Here is a 13,751-nt window from a genome sequence, read left to right as displayed (position 1 = left end):
CTTGCCTAGTGCCAAAGACAGGTTGTGGAGCAGTCAACATCAACACCTACACTAGCTCTGCAATGACCAAGTGGTTCTCACAGCAACCAAGTGAGAATGGACCTTGCAGAGAAGATATAACTGGCAAACTGTTCCTGTAAAACCACTTGCAGTCACAGTTTTACAGTTGCCAGCTCTACCCTTGGCTTTCCTGAAGTTCCCTCCCCATAATGCAGATAGAGGGAGAAGGAGCTTCAAAACAGGACTCTGCTGGGAAAGCAGTATCAGGCTCACCCTCCCCCTCACTACTGTGAACTGCAGCAGCAATGAAGCTCAGCACAGGAAAGAGGCAGCTCTGATCTGCCAAGAGCATCTGAAAAGCAGCGTTGAACAACTCAGATGAGACCATTTCCATCACCTCACCTGCCATGCAGCTGCATAGTGAACATAAATTCTGACAAGTTTCAGTTTCCACTTAGCTGGAACTTGCCTTTTGCACACAGTCACTGCAGGTTAAATCCTTCGCATGGCAACGTGACTACCCTGGTCTTCCACAGCTCTCCCCAAAGCACAGACCAGTTCTCCTATAACCAGGAAAGGCCTTTTGAAGGGACCAAGTGAAGACTTTTAGGGGCTCTAAGGCACTGAACTGTGGATGTCTGTGCCCACATATGCACACATGTACGTAGGCTGACCTCATCCAAGGGCATGGTCTAAGCTGCCATTTGGTCCAGCTATGGTCCAGGACAACATAGTCTGCAGCCAAGGACATCAGCTGGACAGAGAGGAGCCTCTGGACAGAGAGGAGCCACAGCCAAGATGAGCCACCTTAGCAGCCTCTTTGGAACCATAGATGCCATCTTGGCTCGACGACTCCTTTCAGTGCTCACAGAAAGCAGAAGGTTACTGCTGTAATGTAATGGAGGATGATTTGGATTCATTTTCTTATTTCTCTACTGCTTCATTAGGCACACCCACAGGGCTGCCTTTCCTGGGGATGGGGCAGACCCAATGCCTATGTCTTCAGGCACACGTGGAGGAGCACCCTGGAGCGTCAGAGCACCCCCAGGTGCAGAGGAGCTGTGGGACTGTACTGGGGGCACCAGCCCGCATGTCGGCACCTGTCGGTGAACAGTCGTGACATCAGCGCTGCTCGCTGCCGTGTGCGTGACCGGGGCCCACGGGCCAGAACACGCGTGGAGCCTCCCGTGCTGAGGAGAGGGGGCGCTGGGGGTTACTGGGGTACAGCATGGACATAGCTGGCACTGGGAGCTGCTGGGGGTGCAGCATGGGAAGAGTGCACGGTCAGGGTATCCTGCCAGGGAGCGCAGCCTGCAACGGGGCCTTGGGGCTTACTGGAGAACGACACCGGGAGAGGCGCTGGTGTTTCCAGGGGTCCGGTAAGGGTAGGGGTGGTACCGGTGGTTTCGGGATAAGGCTCGGAGGGCTGGGGGCGGTGCCGGCCGCTCCGGGGCACGGCTGAGAGGCGGTGCCGGAGCCGCTGCGGTGCCGGAGCCGCTGCGGTGCTGCTCGGGGGCGGGCCGGGCCCGGCGGCCGTTCCGCCCCCCCGCGCTGTGGCCGGGGCTCGGCCCCGCTCCGTCCCGCGGTGCAGGGAGCCGGGCCGGTGCCAGGGCCGCCGCCCGGCCGGGCCGCAGCCCCCACCGCCATGGCCCGAGTCTCGGCGATGATCAGCCCGGTCCTGGTGCTCTTCGGCTGCGACCTGTGTTTCGTGCGAGCCAGTAAGTGCGGGAGGGCACCGGAGCTGCGCGTTCCCGCCGGGCAGGGAGACCCTGCCGGGCGCCCGTCCCTGCTGTGGGCTGCGGTCCTGGCCAGATGCCCCCTCCGGCCTCACTGCATCCCTGGCGTGGCCTTCGCCGCGATCTCCGAGGACTCCTCGGGCACCCCTGGAGCGCCGCGGCCTCCGAGTCCGCTGTGCCTTTGACCGTGTCGCGTCCCTTCCCCGGGACAAGGCTGCTGCCGCGCTGCCCTTCCCGGGGCTCCCGGGGACCCTGCCCGGGGCTCCCGGGGACCCTGCCCGGGGCTCTCAGGGACCCTGCCCGGGGCTCCCGGGGACCCTTCCCGGGGCTCCCAGGGACCCTGCCCGGGGCTCTCAGGGACCCTTCCCGGGGCTCCCGGGGACCCTGCCCGGGGCTCTCAGGGACCCTGCCCGGGGCTCCCGGGGACCCTGCCGGGGGATCTCAGGGACCCTGCCCGGGGCTCCCGGGGACCCTGCCGGGGGATCTCAGGGACCCTGCCCGGGGCTCCCAGGGGCTGCCGCCGCGGGTCGGAGCAGGCGCTCTGCGAAGCGCGGCCCTCGCGTCCCGTCTGCCCCGAGGGAGCTCCGGCCCCGGGCAGGGACACTCAGGGCTGCGGCGAGCTGGGGCCGGCCCGGAGACGGGGATCCTCTCCCTTACTGCCGGTGTTCGCAGGAACATCGAGCTCAGTGCACCCGACGTACCGCTGTCCTTGTGTCCTTTGACTCGCCGGGATGGCCCGCTGTCAGCAGCTGCTTACCGCTGTTTGCCCCTCGGCAGGTCACTGAGATATCAAATCGAATTGCGAGTACCAGACGTGTTCTGCTACATTCTGCCGCGTTGCAAAACACGTACTGATGGATTCAGGAAAAGATGCAGTCAGGGGTGTGAAAAAGGGGCCATTTATTTTTAGATGTGCAGTCTGGTGCTTACTCCCTGCTGCAGCAGTAAGTTGGGCAAACATCTGGGTGCCCTTGAGCAGTAGCCCCAAGGGCATGGGCCGAGGGGCAGGGGTGGTCCACTCTCAGGATCACAGCAGGATTGGGAGGGCACCAGTGGAGCCGTGCCCCGTCCCTCATCCCTCTGCAGCACCACATGTGCTGTTCCCAATATGATCCCTCGTGAAGGGTGTCTGTCAGGCCCCCTTGCTGAGCCATGGAGCCAGGATGCATGGCATATGTGGTCCCATGTCCAGCTGCCCACCAGCCAGCCCTCCCACTGGCCACCAGCCATCCTTCCTACTGCCTTCTGACTATCCCTTCAACTGCCCACTGGCCATCCCTCCCAGTGTCCAGCCACAGGCTGCAGTGCTGCTAGCCGTTCCTACCCCTTAATCAGGCCCAAAAGGAGCACACTGCTGTACAGACAGGACAAAACCTGTGCCAGGCCTTAAGTAAGTGACTGTGCTTTCTGTGGGGGTGCCCCTTTTGTAATACAGCTTTAATAAAAAGTGGAGCTGGATCATTTATAAGTGATGTAGAATCATTAGCAGTTAATTCATTGAGCTGAACAGTGGCACACTTTTCCCGGAGAGCTCAGCACCATTTTGACTTTATAGCCAGAATGTGTTGGCTTCAGAGAGCATGCTTTTTGGAGCCCTTGCATTCACAGACCTTTATGGCAACGGCTCTGGCACAAAGCTGCTCTGATCTCAGGTGCAGAGCACACTGGACAGTATTAGACGAAATGTGAGGATTATATACCAAACTTTATCCGTTGGAGGTCTGGTATCAACTTTGAAGTCTCATCTTGAATTTCATAGAATCCCACAGTGGTGTGGTTTGGAAGGGACCTTAAAGCCCATCTAATTCCACTCCCCTGGTATGGGCAATGACACCTTCCACTATCCCAGGTTGCTCCAAGCCCTGTCCAACCTGGCCTTGAGCACTTCCAGGGATCCAGGGGCAGCCACAGCTTCTCTGGGCACCCTGTGCCAGGGTCTCACCACCCTCATAGGGAACAATTTCTTTCCAATATCCCATCTAACCCTGGCCTCTGTCAGTGAGAAGCCATCCCTTCCTTGTCCTGTCACGTTGTCCAAAATCCCTCTCCAGCTCTCTTGGAGCCCCTTTAGGCACTGGAAAGGGCTCCAATATCTTACCAGAGCATTCTCTCCATAGTGAAAAACCTCAGCTCTCCCAGCCTGTCTCCAGAGCAGAGGTGATTGAGATTAAACATTGCTCTGTGTATCCAGGGTGAACTTCTCAAGTTTTGACTTCTGAGGCTTCTTGTCTTGTCTCTTCCTGACAGGTGTGCAAATCCTGTGAGCTCAGAAATGCATTTTCTGCAGTTCATTCAGCATCAAACTGTTCAAGGAACACTGCTTCTTCTAATGCAGAACTGTAGCCTGGACACCAGGTCTCCTGTCACAGAGTCTCAGGGCTGCTGGCCTGGATTGTGCAGCAAGTGTGCCTAGGATGCATGAGGTGTGGTGCACTGGCAAGCCATGTGCATTGTGGCTCCACTATGCCCCCATGTCCTCTCACCCTTCTCGTACTGGTGAGTGACAGTCTCTGCACAAGGCCTGGGCAAGCTCTGGCTAAATACAGCTGGAACACTTGTTAGACCTGTGTGGACTCAGCAGCATGACTTGTGAATTGGTGCCTTTGTTCTCAAATCATCAAGTGACTCAGTACCAGGGCAATGTCTCAGCATCCCCAGACTGAAAATCTCAGCTGGGACAGGCTGGGTGCCTTGCAGAAGCCTAGAAAATTCCTGAGCAGAGCTGAATAAACTCCATCCACAGACTTCTGTGTCGCAGAGATATCAGACCCTGTCTTTAATTTCCTCACATACCCTTAAAGGTTGATAGTCAAACTGCCCCCATCACGCATATTCAGGACTTTTAAAATTCTGTTAGATGTATCCTGTGAAGCACCATATCTTGTTCTTGTCCCGAGGCCAGCTGGCAAGGTCTGGTCATATCCATGGTATTAAACTCATGAGTTCCAAAGAGGGAGGCACATCAGTGCTACCTGTGAGGAATGGTTTTCTGGCCTTGTCCTAGCTTTCCAGCCATGCCCATGGTTTGGGCACATATTGGCTGGTGCAGACCAAATCAGATCTTGGACCAATCTCCACCACTGGATTCTTGGGCTGTTCTGACCCCATTATATCTGCCAGCACAAACCTAGCTAACTACCTAACTAGGGGTAACCTAGGACAATTGTTCTCATGCTTGAAGACAACGTGCAGCCCATATACCCAGAATGTGAAATGCCTGTGTCTGGGACAGCACAAGGGAGCAGTTGTTTGCTGGCTGACAGGGTGCTGCCTGAGCTCGGCCGTTAGCTGAGCAGCTGACCTGACACCAACCGTGGCTGGGGCGGAAAACCAGACAAGGATGGAAAATGCCCCCATGGAAAAGAACCTGGGCGTGCTGGTTGACAGCAGTTAAACATGATCTGGCCAAGAAAGCTCAGAGCATCCTGGCTTGTGTCAGCAGTAGTGTGGCAGCAGGACCAGGGCAGTGATTTCCCCCCTGTGCTGGACACTGCTGAGGCACCTCGAGTCCTGGCTGCTCACAACAAGAAAGACACTGAAGGACAGGAGCGTGTTCAGGGAAGGGAACAGAGCTGGGAAAGGGACTGAAGCACAAGTCTGGTGGGTGGCTGACAATGCTGGTGGAACTCAGACTGGATAAAGGGAGGCTCAGGGGGGACCTTTTCACTCTCTACAACTCCTTGACAGGATGGTGGAGCCAGGTGGGGGTTGGACTCTGCTTCCAGGTAACAGGTGACAGGACAAGGGGAAGTGGCCTCAAGTTGCGCTAGTGGAGGTTCAGGTTGGGTATTAGGAACAATTTCTTCACTGAAAGAGTGGTTAAGCATTGGACAGGCTGCCCAGGACAGTGGTGGATTCACCACCCCTGGAAGTGTTCATGAAATGACTGGACATGACATTTTGCAATATGGTTTGGGGGGCATGGGGTTATTCGGTCAAACGTTGGAGTTGATGATCTTGGAGGTTTTTTCCAACCACAATGATTCTATAATTTAATCTACAGGAAGCTCACCTCCTGTGCTGACAGTACATACACCCCAGGCAATGGACAAGGCTGGGTCTGCAGCTTTGTTCAGCCTGTTTAGCTGTTGGCTTGTAGATAAACAGTGTGTGCATGCAGACAAGGCTTAGATTCCCTCCCTCTTATAGGTTAGGAATGAACCAATCCCCATGGGCAAAACTCTACAGAGATACACTCTCTGTGGGATGGAGAATATTTGAGTGTATCTTTGAATTGTTTCCAGTTTTCCAGACTCCTTTTCTGAAGGAGAAAAACAGAACCCTGTGGTGTCCTTGTCTCTGGCAATCCCTCTCTCCTAGTGGTGTGTCAAACTTCTGGAGACACACTCAGTCTCAGGGTCTCTCTTAGAACATGTTTTCTGGGCTCTCCTCTCTCTTTTAATTGCCCTTGGCAGACCATAACCCTGAATTTCTCAGAGCAGGAACCACAGCCTTCCTCTGGTTTGATCTGAAGCTGGGTATATTCAGATGTGAATGAATGCACTTAAACAGCTGGACTGCAAAAATCACCTTTTTTTGCAGTCACTCTAACTGAGGTTGTTGTTGGTGTCACGGTTGTCCTTTCTCTTGTTCTCAGGTGCCCCCTGGAACTCTTTTTCTGTATAAATCACAGCACTGACCCTGTAACCCTAGCTGCTACACAGGCAGCTTGTAGAAGGTCACTGACCTATATGTGGGGAGTGAGAACACACAGACAGCAGCTTCACTGTTTTTCATGTGCTCCTGTGTCTAGCTTCCAGACAAAATTTGTATTTGTGTGCAGGACTGTGTGGGATCCTGTTGTGCTCTTAGTGCTGTGAAATGTCAAAGTGGCAATGGTGGAGACCATGGGTCAGTCAGGTTGGCTTTCCATAGAACAGCAATGGCCAAACATTGCTGACAGCTTTGCAGCCAATGGCACTGCACTGCTGGTGATGCCTAAGATTTTTAGCTTTTTATATTTTTCATATATTTGTGGCTATGTAGATTGTTAATCCATGGTTGTAGCTTCTAGTACTTTTCCTATCTTTCTTCCCTACATTTAGGAACAATAAGCTAATCTTATAAACACATTTCTAAAAATACTGTTTAGTCTTATTCCAAGAAGAGAACAGCTACAAGGACGTTCTGTTTTCCAGCCAGAATATGGACCAGGCATAACAAAAGTGGGGCAAGAGAAACTTTTGGACTGCTCCCAGTAGGGCAGGACTCCAGAAATTATTACCTAACTAACTAACCTTTTAATTGGACTGTATATGATAAGTATACTAATCAACTAGCCTTATAAAAATTGTAGCATTACTACAGCACAATAATTTTTGCTATATCGTGTACCTGAAAGCTTTCAAGTAAAGGTTTGCTTATATATTCACTCTTAATGTTGTTGGGAAGATCTATTCTATTTTCCAGGCATTACTGGGACAGCCAGCTCTGCCTTTGGCATTGGCCTTTCCCCATGCCCTGCAGCAAGGAGTCATTCCAGGCAGAGGAGATGGCCAGATTGAGTCGTAGAGTGTGTTTATTCCAAGGTGCCCCATTTTTCTGTCACAATGAGTATATCATTGCTGCATCTGGGCTGCTTCCTACGCAGTTCTGGATGGTGTGCCAGGCATCTGTGGCATGCCCATCCCTGGGGCATCCCCAGAACTCTCACTCGTCATGCACAGAGTGGGCAGCTGCCTGCCAGCCCGTGCTGTGCATGTGTTGCTGCTGGCAGGGCCCAGGCTTCTCCACCTGCTGTGCCACTCCTGGGGACAGCTTCACCAGAGAAGGTGCTCCCTGTAGCCCTAGCCAACGTGCTGCCAATTGGCAGGTGTTGGAGAGGCCCCGTGGTGATGTTCAGGGCTGAGTGCCTGTTCTGAGACATCTTTTGCCTCTTTCCTGTGCCTCGCTGCGGTCCACGCCTGGCTCACCCAGACAGGCCACCATCCCCTGTCAACGTGACTGTGACACAGCTGAAGGCAAACTCTGCCACGGTGTCCTGGGACGTACCAGAAGGAGACGTGGTCATCGGCTATGCCATTCTACAGCAGGTATCCAGGATCTGTCCCCAGGGGACTGGGGACACTGATTACCAGCATGCTCCTATGTCGGTCCTTTTGCCGCAGTCCAGGGCTCCTCTGGCATCTGCCCGAGGACATCACTGCTGCTGAGCAGCCCTTGCCAGGGCTCCCACCTGAGCCATCCATCCTGGTGGGAGGCAGAAGACTGTGGGTGCATTGGGGGTAGTCCCTCCAATGGCTTCCCTGGGATTTCTCTAGGTAAGGATGGTGGGTCAGCCATGACATAACCCTTCTTTGCTTGCCTTGGTCCACTTATGCAGCCCTGGATGATGGTAGCTTCTCCAGGGAGGTGTCTGGCTCTCAGGCCATGCAGGCATGCTGAATAGACAGTGCTGGCCAGTCTGGCCCACCCCGGGGTGGATGGCTGCCTGGGAAGGGAGGAATGAGGGTATAGCCCTGCAGCTGAGGGCCTGTGCCTGGTGCAGCTGGAAGCAGCCTCCCGGGGGTGACAGCTCTTTCCTCTGGCAGAGGCAGGACGGACAGATGCAGCGCTTCATCCGTGAGGTGAACACCACCAACCGTGCCTGTGTGCTGTGGGACCTGGCAGAGGATGCTGACTACATCATCCAGGTGCAGAGCATTGGCCTGTATGGGGAGAGCCAGGCTAGCAAGCGTGTCCACTTCCGCACCCTGAAGGAGACCGACCGCCTGCCTTCCAACAGCTCCAACCAAGGTGAGGCACCTCCTTCCAGCTCCTCCAGGTGCTGCTGCTGGGGCCACACACACCTGAAGGCCTGTACAGCAGATAGGCAGGGATTCAGCAACCAGTGAGGAAGGTGCTGCACTGAGCAACAGGTTGCTGGGGACATACAGGGTGGTACAGGCTGCTGTTGTGTCCACTATGTGTCCACAATAATGTCCCCAAGCCATGGTTTGCAGCCCTTCTATCCCAGGTCTTGGCACCTATTCGGCTAGGCAGACTGGCCAGGACAGCTGCTGGGGCCTGCCCAGCTGCTGCCTGTAGGAAGCCAGTACTGAACAGTTTTTCAGATCTCCCAGCCTGCAAGTTACCAAAGGACGAATGACAGAGCGCCATGGTCTCCTTTACTTCTCGTATCTGTGTTGCCTTGGGGTTGCCTACATGCTGGTCCGTGAGAAAGAATCCAGGAATCCAAGAGAGATTATGTCCATAGAGGGCATGGGAGTCTGTCTTCAGCACTAACCATGAGAGGGGTCTTGAGTATGGCAGGGCAAGCAGATGGCTGACTTTCCTCAGAACTTCTGTGTTAAACTGACCTGACCTGCCCTGGTCGCTGTGTAGAGAGAGACCTTAGCGATTTCTCGCATGCATTGTGCAGTCTCTACATGAACCCAAACAAGCTGTTGGACTACCTCTGTAGCAAGGATGGTTTATCTGACACAGGAAAGCCACAGATAGGATGTCACCCCACACCCTTCCTTGTTTGAGGGAGGTGGGCTTCTCTCCTTTGGAGTTTCTCAAATCCTCCAGTGTTGCTGTAGTGGGAGGGTATCTGCTGCCAGCCCTGCTTGGGGTCTCTTCTCTGCAGGTGACATCACCATGGAAGGGCTGGACAAAGACCGGCAGCTGCAAACAGGCGAGATTATTATCATTGTGGCTGTGCTGCTCATGTGGGCAGGTGAGTGCCACAAGCAGTGTTCTGGCGGGCTGAGGCTCAGGTACAGTCCATGGTTCAAAAAGAGTGTGTGGCTCAAGAGAATGCAGAGGCACACTGGTGAGGGTCTGGCACCCTTTCTAGTAAGTCCATTGAGTCTCTGTAGGTGCTGGAGCCAGTGGGGTAAAAGGAGTAACTGCAGCCACTGCTCAGCAGTAATTGCCTGGAGTATGTTGAAAAGCAGGAGACAGAATGGGACCTGGAATTACAGGGTGGAGCATTCCAACTGACAGTGACGATTGTGTTGCTTGGGCTTTAGATGTCATGACTGGTAACACTACTGCACTAGCTGGCAGAGGCTGTGCCCCAGTTGTGCTAAAGCTATAAAGTGTAATTTGCTCCTCTACGGCACAATTAAAGCCAGTGTAGGCAGCAGGCTGCCCTGGGAGCATGGGAGCCTAGGAGGTAAGGCAGCTCCTGACTGTGGCATGTGGAGCCGCTGTGAATGGGAAGTCATTGATCCCCTGCTCCCTTCCCAGTAAATGTGGATTCTGTAGTTGTATCTTTCAGAAATTTCTCCTTGCCCTGGCCTAGGGCACTGGAAAAAAAATACAAGATGTCTGCTGGTAGTTGACACCTGGCACAGGTCGATGTGTCAGAATGCCAGCTGGGAGGAGTCAGGCCCAGTCTGTGTGTGCCTGTGTGTTATCACACACACACTGGGGTTGAGTGAGTCCAGCATGGTCACACTTGGGGGCATCACTCCAGACTCCTGTGTCCAGGGTTCCCAGGTGTGGGATATGCTGCATGAGATGCATGCTGTGAAAGCATGACAGAGTGACTGACACTACAGCCAGTTTGCACAGACAAAGGCAAAGGCTGGCTTTTGTGACGGTCATGAGCACCAGCTCAGTAACTTTAATGCCTTGCTGGAGACACTCCAAAACCCACGCAGCTGCCCACTGACCTCACTGTCTCTGTTTGAGTGCCTCAGCATCTGCTTTTGGTGAGTGCTGAGCACCTCGTGTGTGGTCCAATGGCCTTAGCCACATCCATGCCTGTCTACCCAAGGAAACTGGCCACATGTGCAGAGGTACCTGGGGTGGTGCAGGCTGATGCAGGTGGGGGTGTGGGTTTACAGCACCCCAAGGAGCCCTGGGCACAACTGCCCTACAGCTGGGATGCTGAGGCAGCCACTGTGAGGGAGTCCTTCATCCAGTCTGTCTTTGGGCAGCGGTGATCGCCCTGTTCTGCAGACAATATGATATCATTAAGGATAACGACTCCAACAACAACAAGGAGAAGACAAAGCCGTCTTCAGAGCATAGCACGCCAGAACGACCAAGTGGAGGGCTGCTGCGGAGCAAGGTGAGTGGGGAGGGCTGGCAGAAGGGATGGCATGTAGCATCTGCTGGGGCTGCAGCCTGGACAGAGTCTGTCTCGCTCCAGAAATGGAAACACCCCGGCTTGTGCTTTCACCCCAAAGACTGAGGGCTTTTAGGGTTCAGTGAGCCCTGGTCTCTGGGGCAGTGTATGTGCCCCATGGGTGATTGCAGGAGAAACACTGGAGAGACAGCAAGATGTAACAGCTGGGATAGCTCTTGCCTTGCAGGGTGGTACCTGACCTCTGACTGTAACAGACCCTTCATTGTGCCCCTCCAAGGCTGCACCTCTCCTGCATTGATGGACAGGTCTGGCTCTTGCCTGTTCACACAGGAGTGGACATGCTAGGCAGCTATTCTCACGGTTCCTGCACTGGTTTGTCACTTTTGCTCACTTTCTGCCTTCACTGCAGCTGGCTCTGGGTCATCACCACACAAGTTTTTCCAGAGCCCCTTCCTCATCCTGATGAAAGTGCTGTGCCAGGCTGTGGATGGCGAGGGAGCAGTACCTTCATCTAGCTGCTCTCTGAGCACCTGACATTTCTCCCTTTGTTACCTTCCAAAGACAGTGATTTGTAGCCCTGATGCTCTAATGGGACCATATGTTAGGCCTTTGCTTGTGTCTCATCTGCTGCCTCTGTCAAGGGTGGGAACTCCCCTCACTGTGCTGCCTGGCTGCCCCACTGATCCCACATCTTTGTTTCCAGTAGATGTCAGGAGCAGAAACTTCTTGATTGGACTTCAAGTCCCCAGTTCCCCTCCTCCAGATTTTTCAGCTTGCTGATTACTTCTTGCCAAAGAGATCCCTCTTGGATCCCTGCTCCAAACTGACCCTGGTCTGCTGGTCTTGATGCCTGCCACAGGCTGAGAGGCTCTGACATCAGGTCTGATCCCAAGGGTGCAGCAAAGCAGGGTCTTAAAGCAGATTTTTCTCTCATAGAAGAAATCTCCCTCGGTCAATATCATCGAGGTGTAAGTGCAACACCAGCTCTACCATTTGGGATCTTGGGTGTCCTGCCAGAGCCAAAGCAGGCCTTGGAAGAAGAGGCAGCACCAGGCGCACAGCCTGGAACTCAGCATGCGACGATCGATCCACATTACCAGAACTCCCGCTTTCCTGAGGGCACCTGTCTGGGGACGTGCACGGAGCCAGCTCCCAAGCCATGCATGCAGAGCATGGCTCTGCCCATCCCACACACCTGGCTCTCCTCCCCTCCCGGTGGAAAGCATGCAGTTGAGGACAGGTGGGGCCACACCAGCGGCTGGGGTGGGAGGGAGCCGAGGGGAGCCGATGGGCCAATGCAGTGGCCTGAGGGGAGGCCAAGTCCCTGTGCACCAGCTCGGCCAAAGCCCTGGATGCAGTTGTGGGCACCGGACGCCTGCCCAGCATCGGGGGGCACACCTTGCTCTCAGCTGCCTGTTTGGCCTTGGGGGCTGCTTGCAGAGAGCAGGAGCTGCTCCCCTCAGGGCCCTGGGGCTGAGGGAACAAGGCAGTGCAGGCATTGCCCCGGCTCTGCCAGGAGAGCTGTGGCCAGGAGAGCTGTGGCCGGGTGGCAGGAGGGTTTGTCTGTGGAGCTGGGCCCAGCCAGCACAGGGATGAGTGGATTGCTGCTGGAGAACAGGGCTCCACTGCACCCCGTCATGGCCGTGCAGGGGCTTCAAATTCTCTGTCTACTGCAGAGGACAAAGCCACGAGGGACGATGAGGAGCCGGTGCTGTCCCAGTGCCTGGGCAGCCCGCAGAGCCTGTAGCTGGGGCAGGGAGTGCTGGTGGAAGCCCCCCGGGGCTGGGGGAGTGGGCAGTGTCAGGGCACGGCTGTGGCTGTGCTATGTCCCCAGCAGGGCTCAGTGCTGGCACATTCCGGCTGTTTGAGGGGAGCTGCCAAGCACTTTTTGAGCAGCACAGTGCCTGTGCTGCCTGGAGGAGACAATGTGGTGAGGCCTGCAAGGTCTCAGTTGGAGGGAATGGGGTGAAACAAGGAGGCTCCCTGCTGCCCTGGCTGCTGCTCTTCCTCCATGCTCTGCTCTGCAGCCTGCCACAGACAGGCTCTGCAGCCCTGGACTCAAGCATCACAGGATCCAGTGTCTTCCAGGAATAAATCTCCCAGTAAAAGCACTTTCAGGACTTCTCACTCCAGGTGCTGCTCAGCTCCTGCTGCAGGACTAGGCGGGGAAGGGACAGGATAAGCAACTCCTGTGGCAGGGTCTTTTCAATAAAAGCATCCTGGCTCAAAGGCAGCATCAGAGCTGCAGGTGTCTGTGTGTGTCCATGCATGCATACATGTACAATGCTTGAATGCATGTGTCCTGGCCCATAGGAGATGTGCTGTGCAAGAGCTGGAGGTCCTCCATGGTCACTTCACACCCCTGTGGCCCTCAGGGGTACCTGAGGAGCAACAGCACCATAGCAGTGGGATGCAACTGCTACTGGGCTGTAACCTGGGCTGCAGGGAGCATGGCCACAGCTCCAGAGACACAAACACCTTGTTTTGCCTGCTAGCTCTTTTTAAGGAGGTACATTAGAAAAACTAGAGCTGTCAGGGAAATACAAGAGTTTTAAGGATGTTCTAGTGCCCTGGAAAATATTTAGAAGTTCTGTCTTGAATGTTATAGCAGACATACCTGCTATCATGAGATTTTAGCCAGGCCAGAGGCACACACAAAGAATCAAAGGATCAGACTGTGTAGCAAAGGTGAGGAACTAGAGAAGGTACAAAAACAAAGTCAAAATGCAGAGGTTTTGACCAAATAAAAAAAGGAAAACAAGTCTGACATTAAATGTAAAATCAGGTTGTGTTGTTGAGGAAAAAGCCCTTTCCCTCTGAAAAAAAAACCACCAAAAAAACCAAACCAAAACCAAATCAAACCCAAAGTCACCACTTCTCAGACTATGGCGGTGCAGGAGGGCAGGGAAGTGCAGAGATGAGTGCTGGAAGCTGAGGGCCTGACAACGACCTGCTCACCCTAACAAATTACATGTCATTCTGTACTCCCAGCT

General features: G+C 54.5%; 1 protein-coding gene across 5 annotated transcripts; it reads left to right on the top strand.

Annotated features, from left to right (window-relative positions):
• The first annotated feature begins 1,528 nt into the window (after window positions 1-1,528).
• FNDC4 (fibronectin type III domain containing 4) lies at window positions 1,529-12,999 on the top strand. Of its 5 annotated transcripts, XM_014888220.2 has the most exons (7): window positions 1,530-1,718; window positions 3,984-4,232; window positions 7,653-7,768; window positions 8,267-8,471; window positions 9,307-9,396; window positions 10,607-10,740; window positions 11,695-12,999. In XM_014888220.2, the coding sequence occupies exons 2-7, from the start codon at window positions 4,151-4,153 to the stop codon at window positions 11,728-11,730; spliced, it is 663 nt and encodes a 220-aa protein (XP_014743706.2). In that variant the 5' UTR covers window positions 1,530-1,718; window positions 3,984-4,150; the 3' UTR covers window positions 11,731-12,999. The 5 variants fall into 5 exon arrangements, with proteins under 5 accessions (XP_088018831.1, XP_014743711.1, XP_088018830.1 ...); XM_088162705.1 differs by lacking the exon at window positions 3,984-4,232 and having other exon boundaries at window positions 1,529-1,718; window positions 11,698-12,999; XM_014888225.2 differs by lacking the exon at window positions 3,984-4,232 and having other exon boundaries at window positions 1,529-1,718.
• Window positions 13,000-13,751: the final 752 nt, after the last annotated feature.

This window comes from Sturnus vulgaris, chromosome 3 (genome assembly GCF_052056855.1).
Source record: "Sturnus vulgaris isolate bStuVul1 chromosome 3, bStuVul1.hap1, whole genome shotgun sequence".
In the NCBI taxonomy this organism is placed as follows: domain Eukaryota; kingdom Metazoa; phylum Chordata; class Aves; order Passeriformes; family Sturnidae; genus Sturnus; species Sturnus vulgaris.
This window is presented reverse-complemented; position numbering and strand designations above follow the sequence as displayed.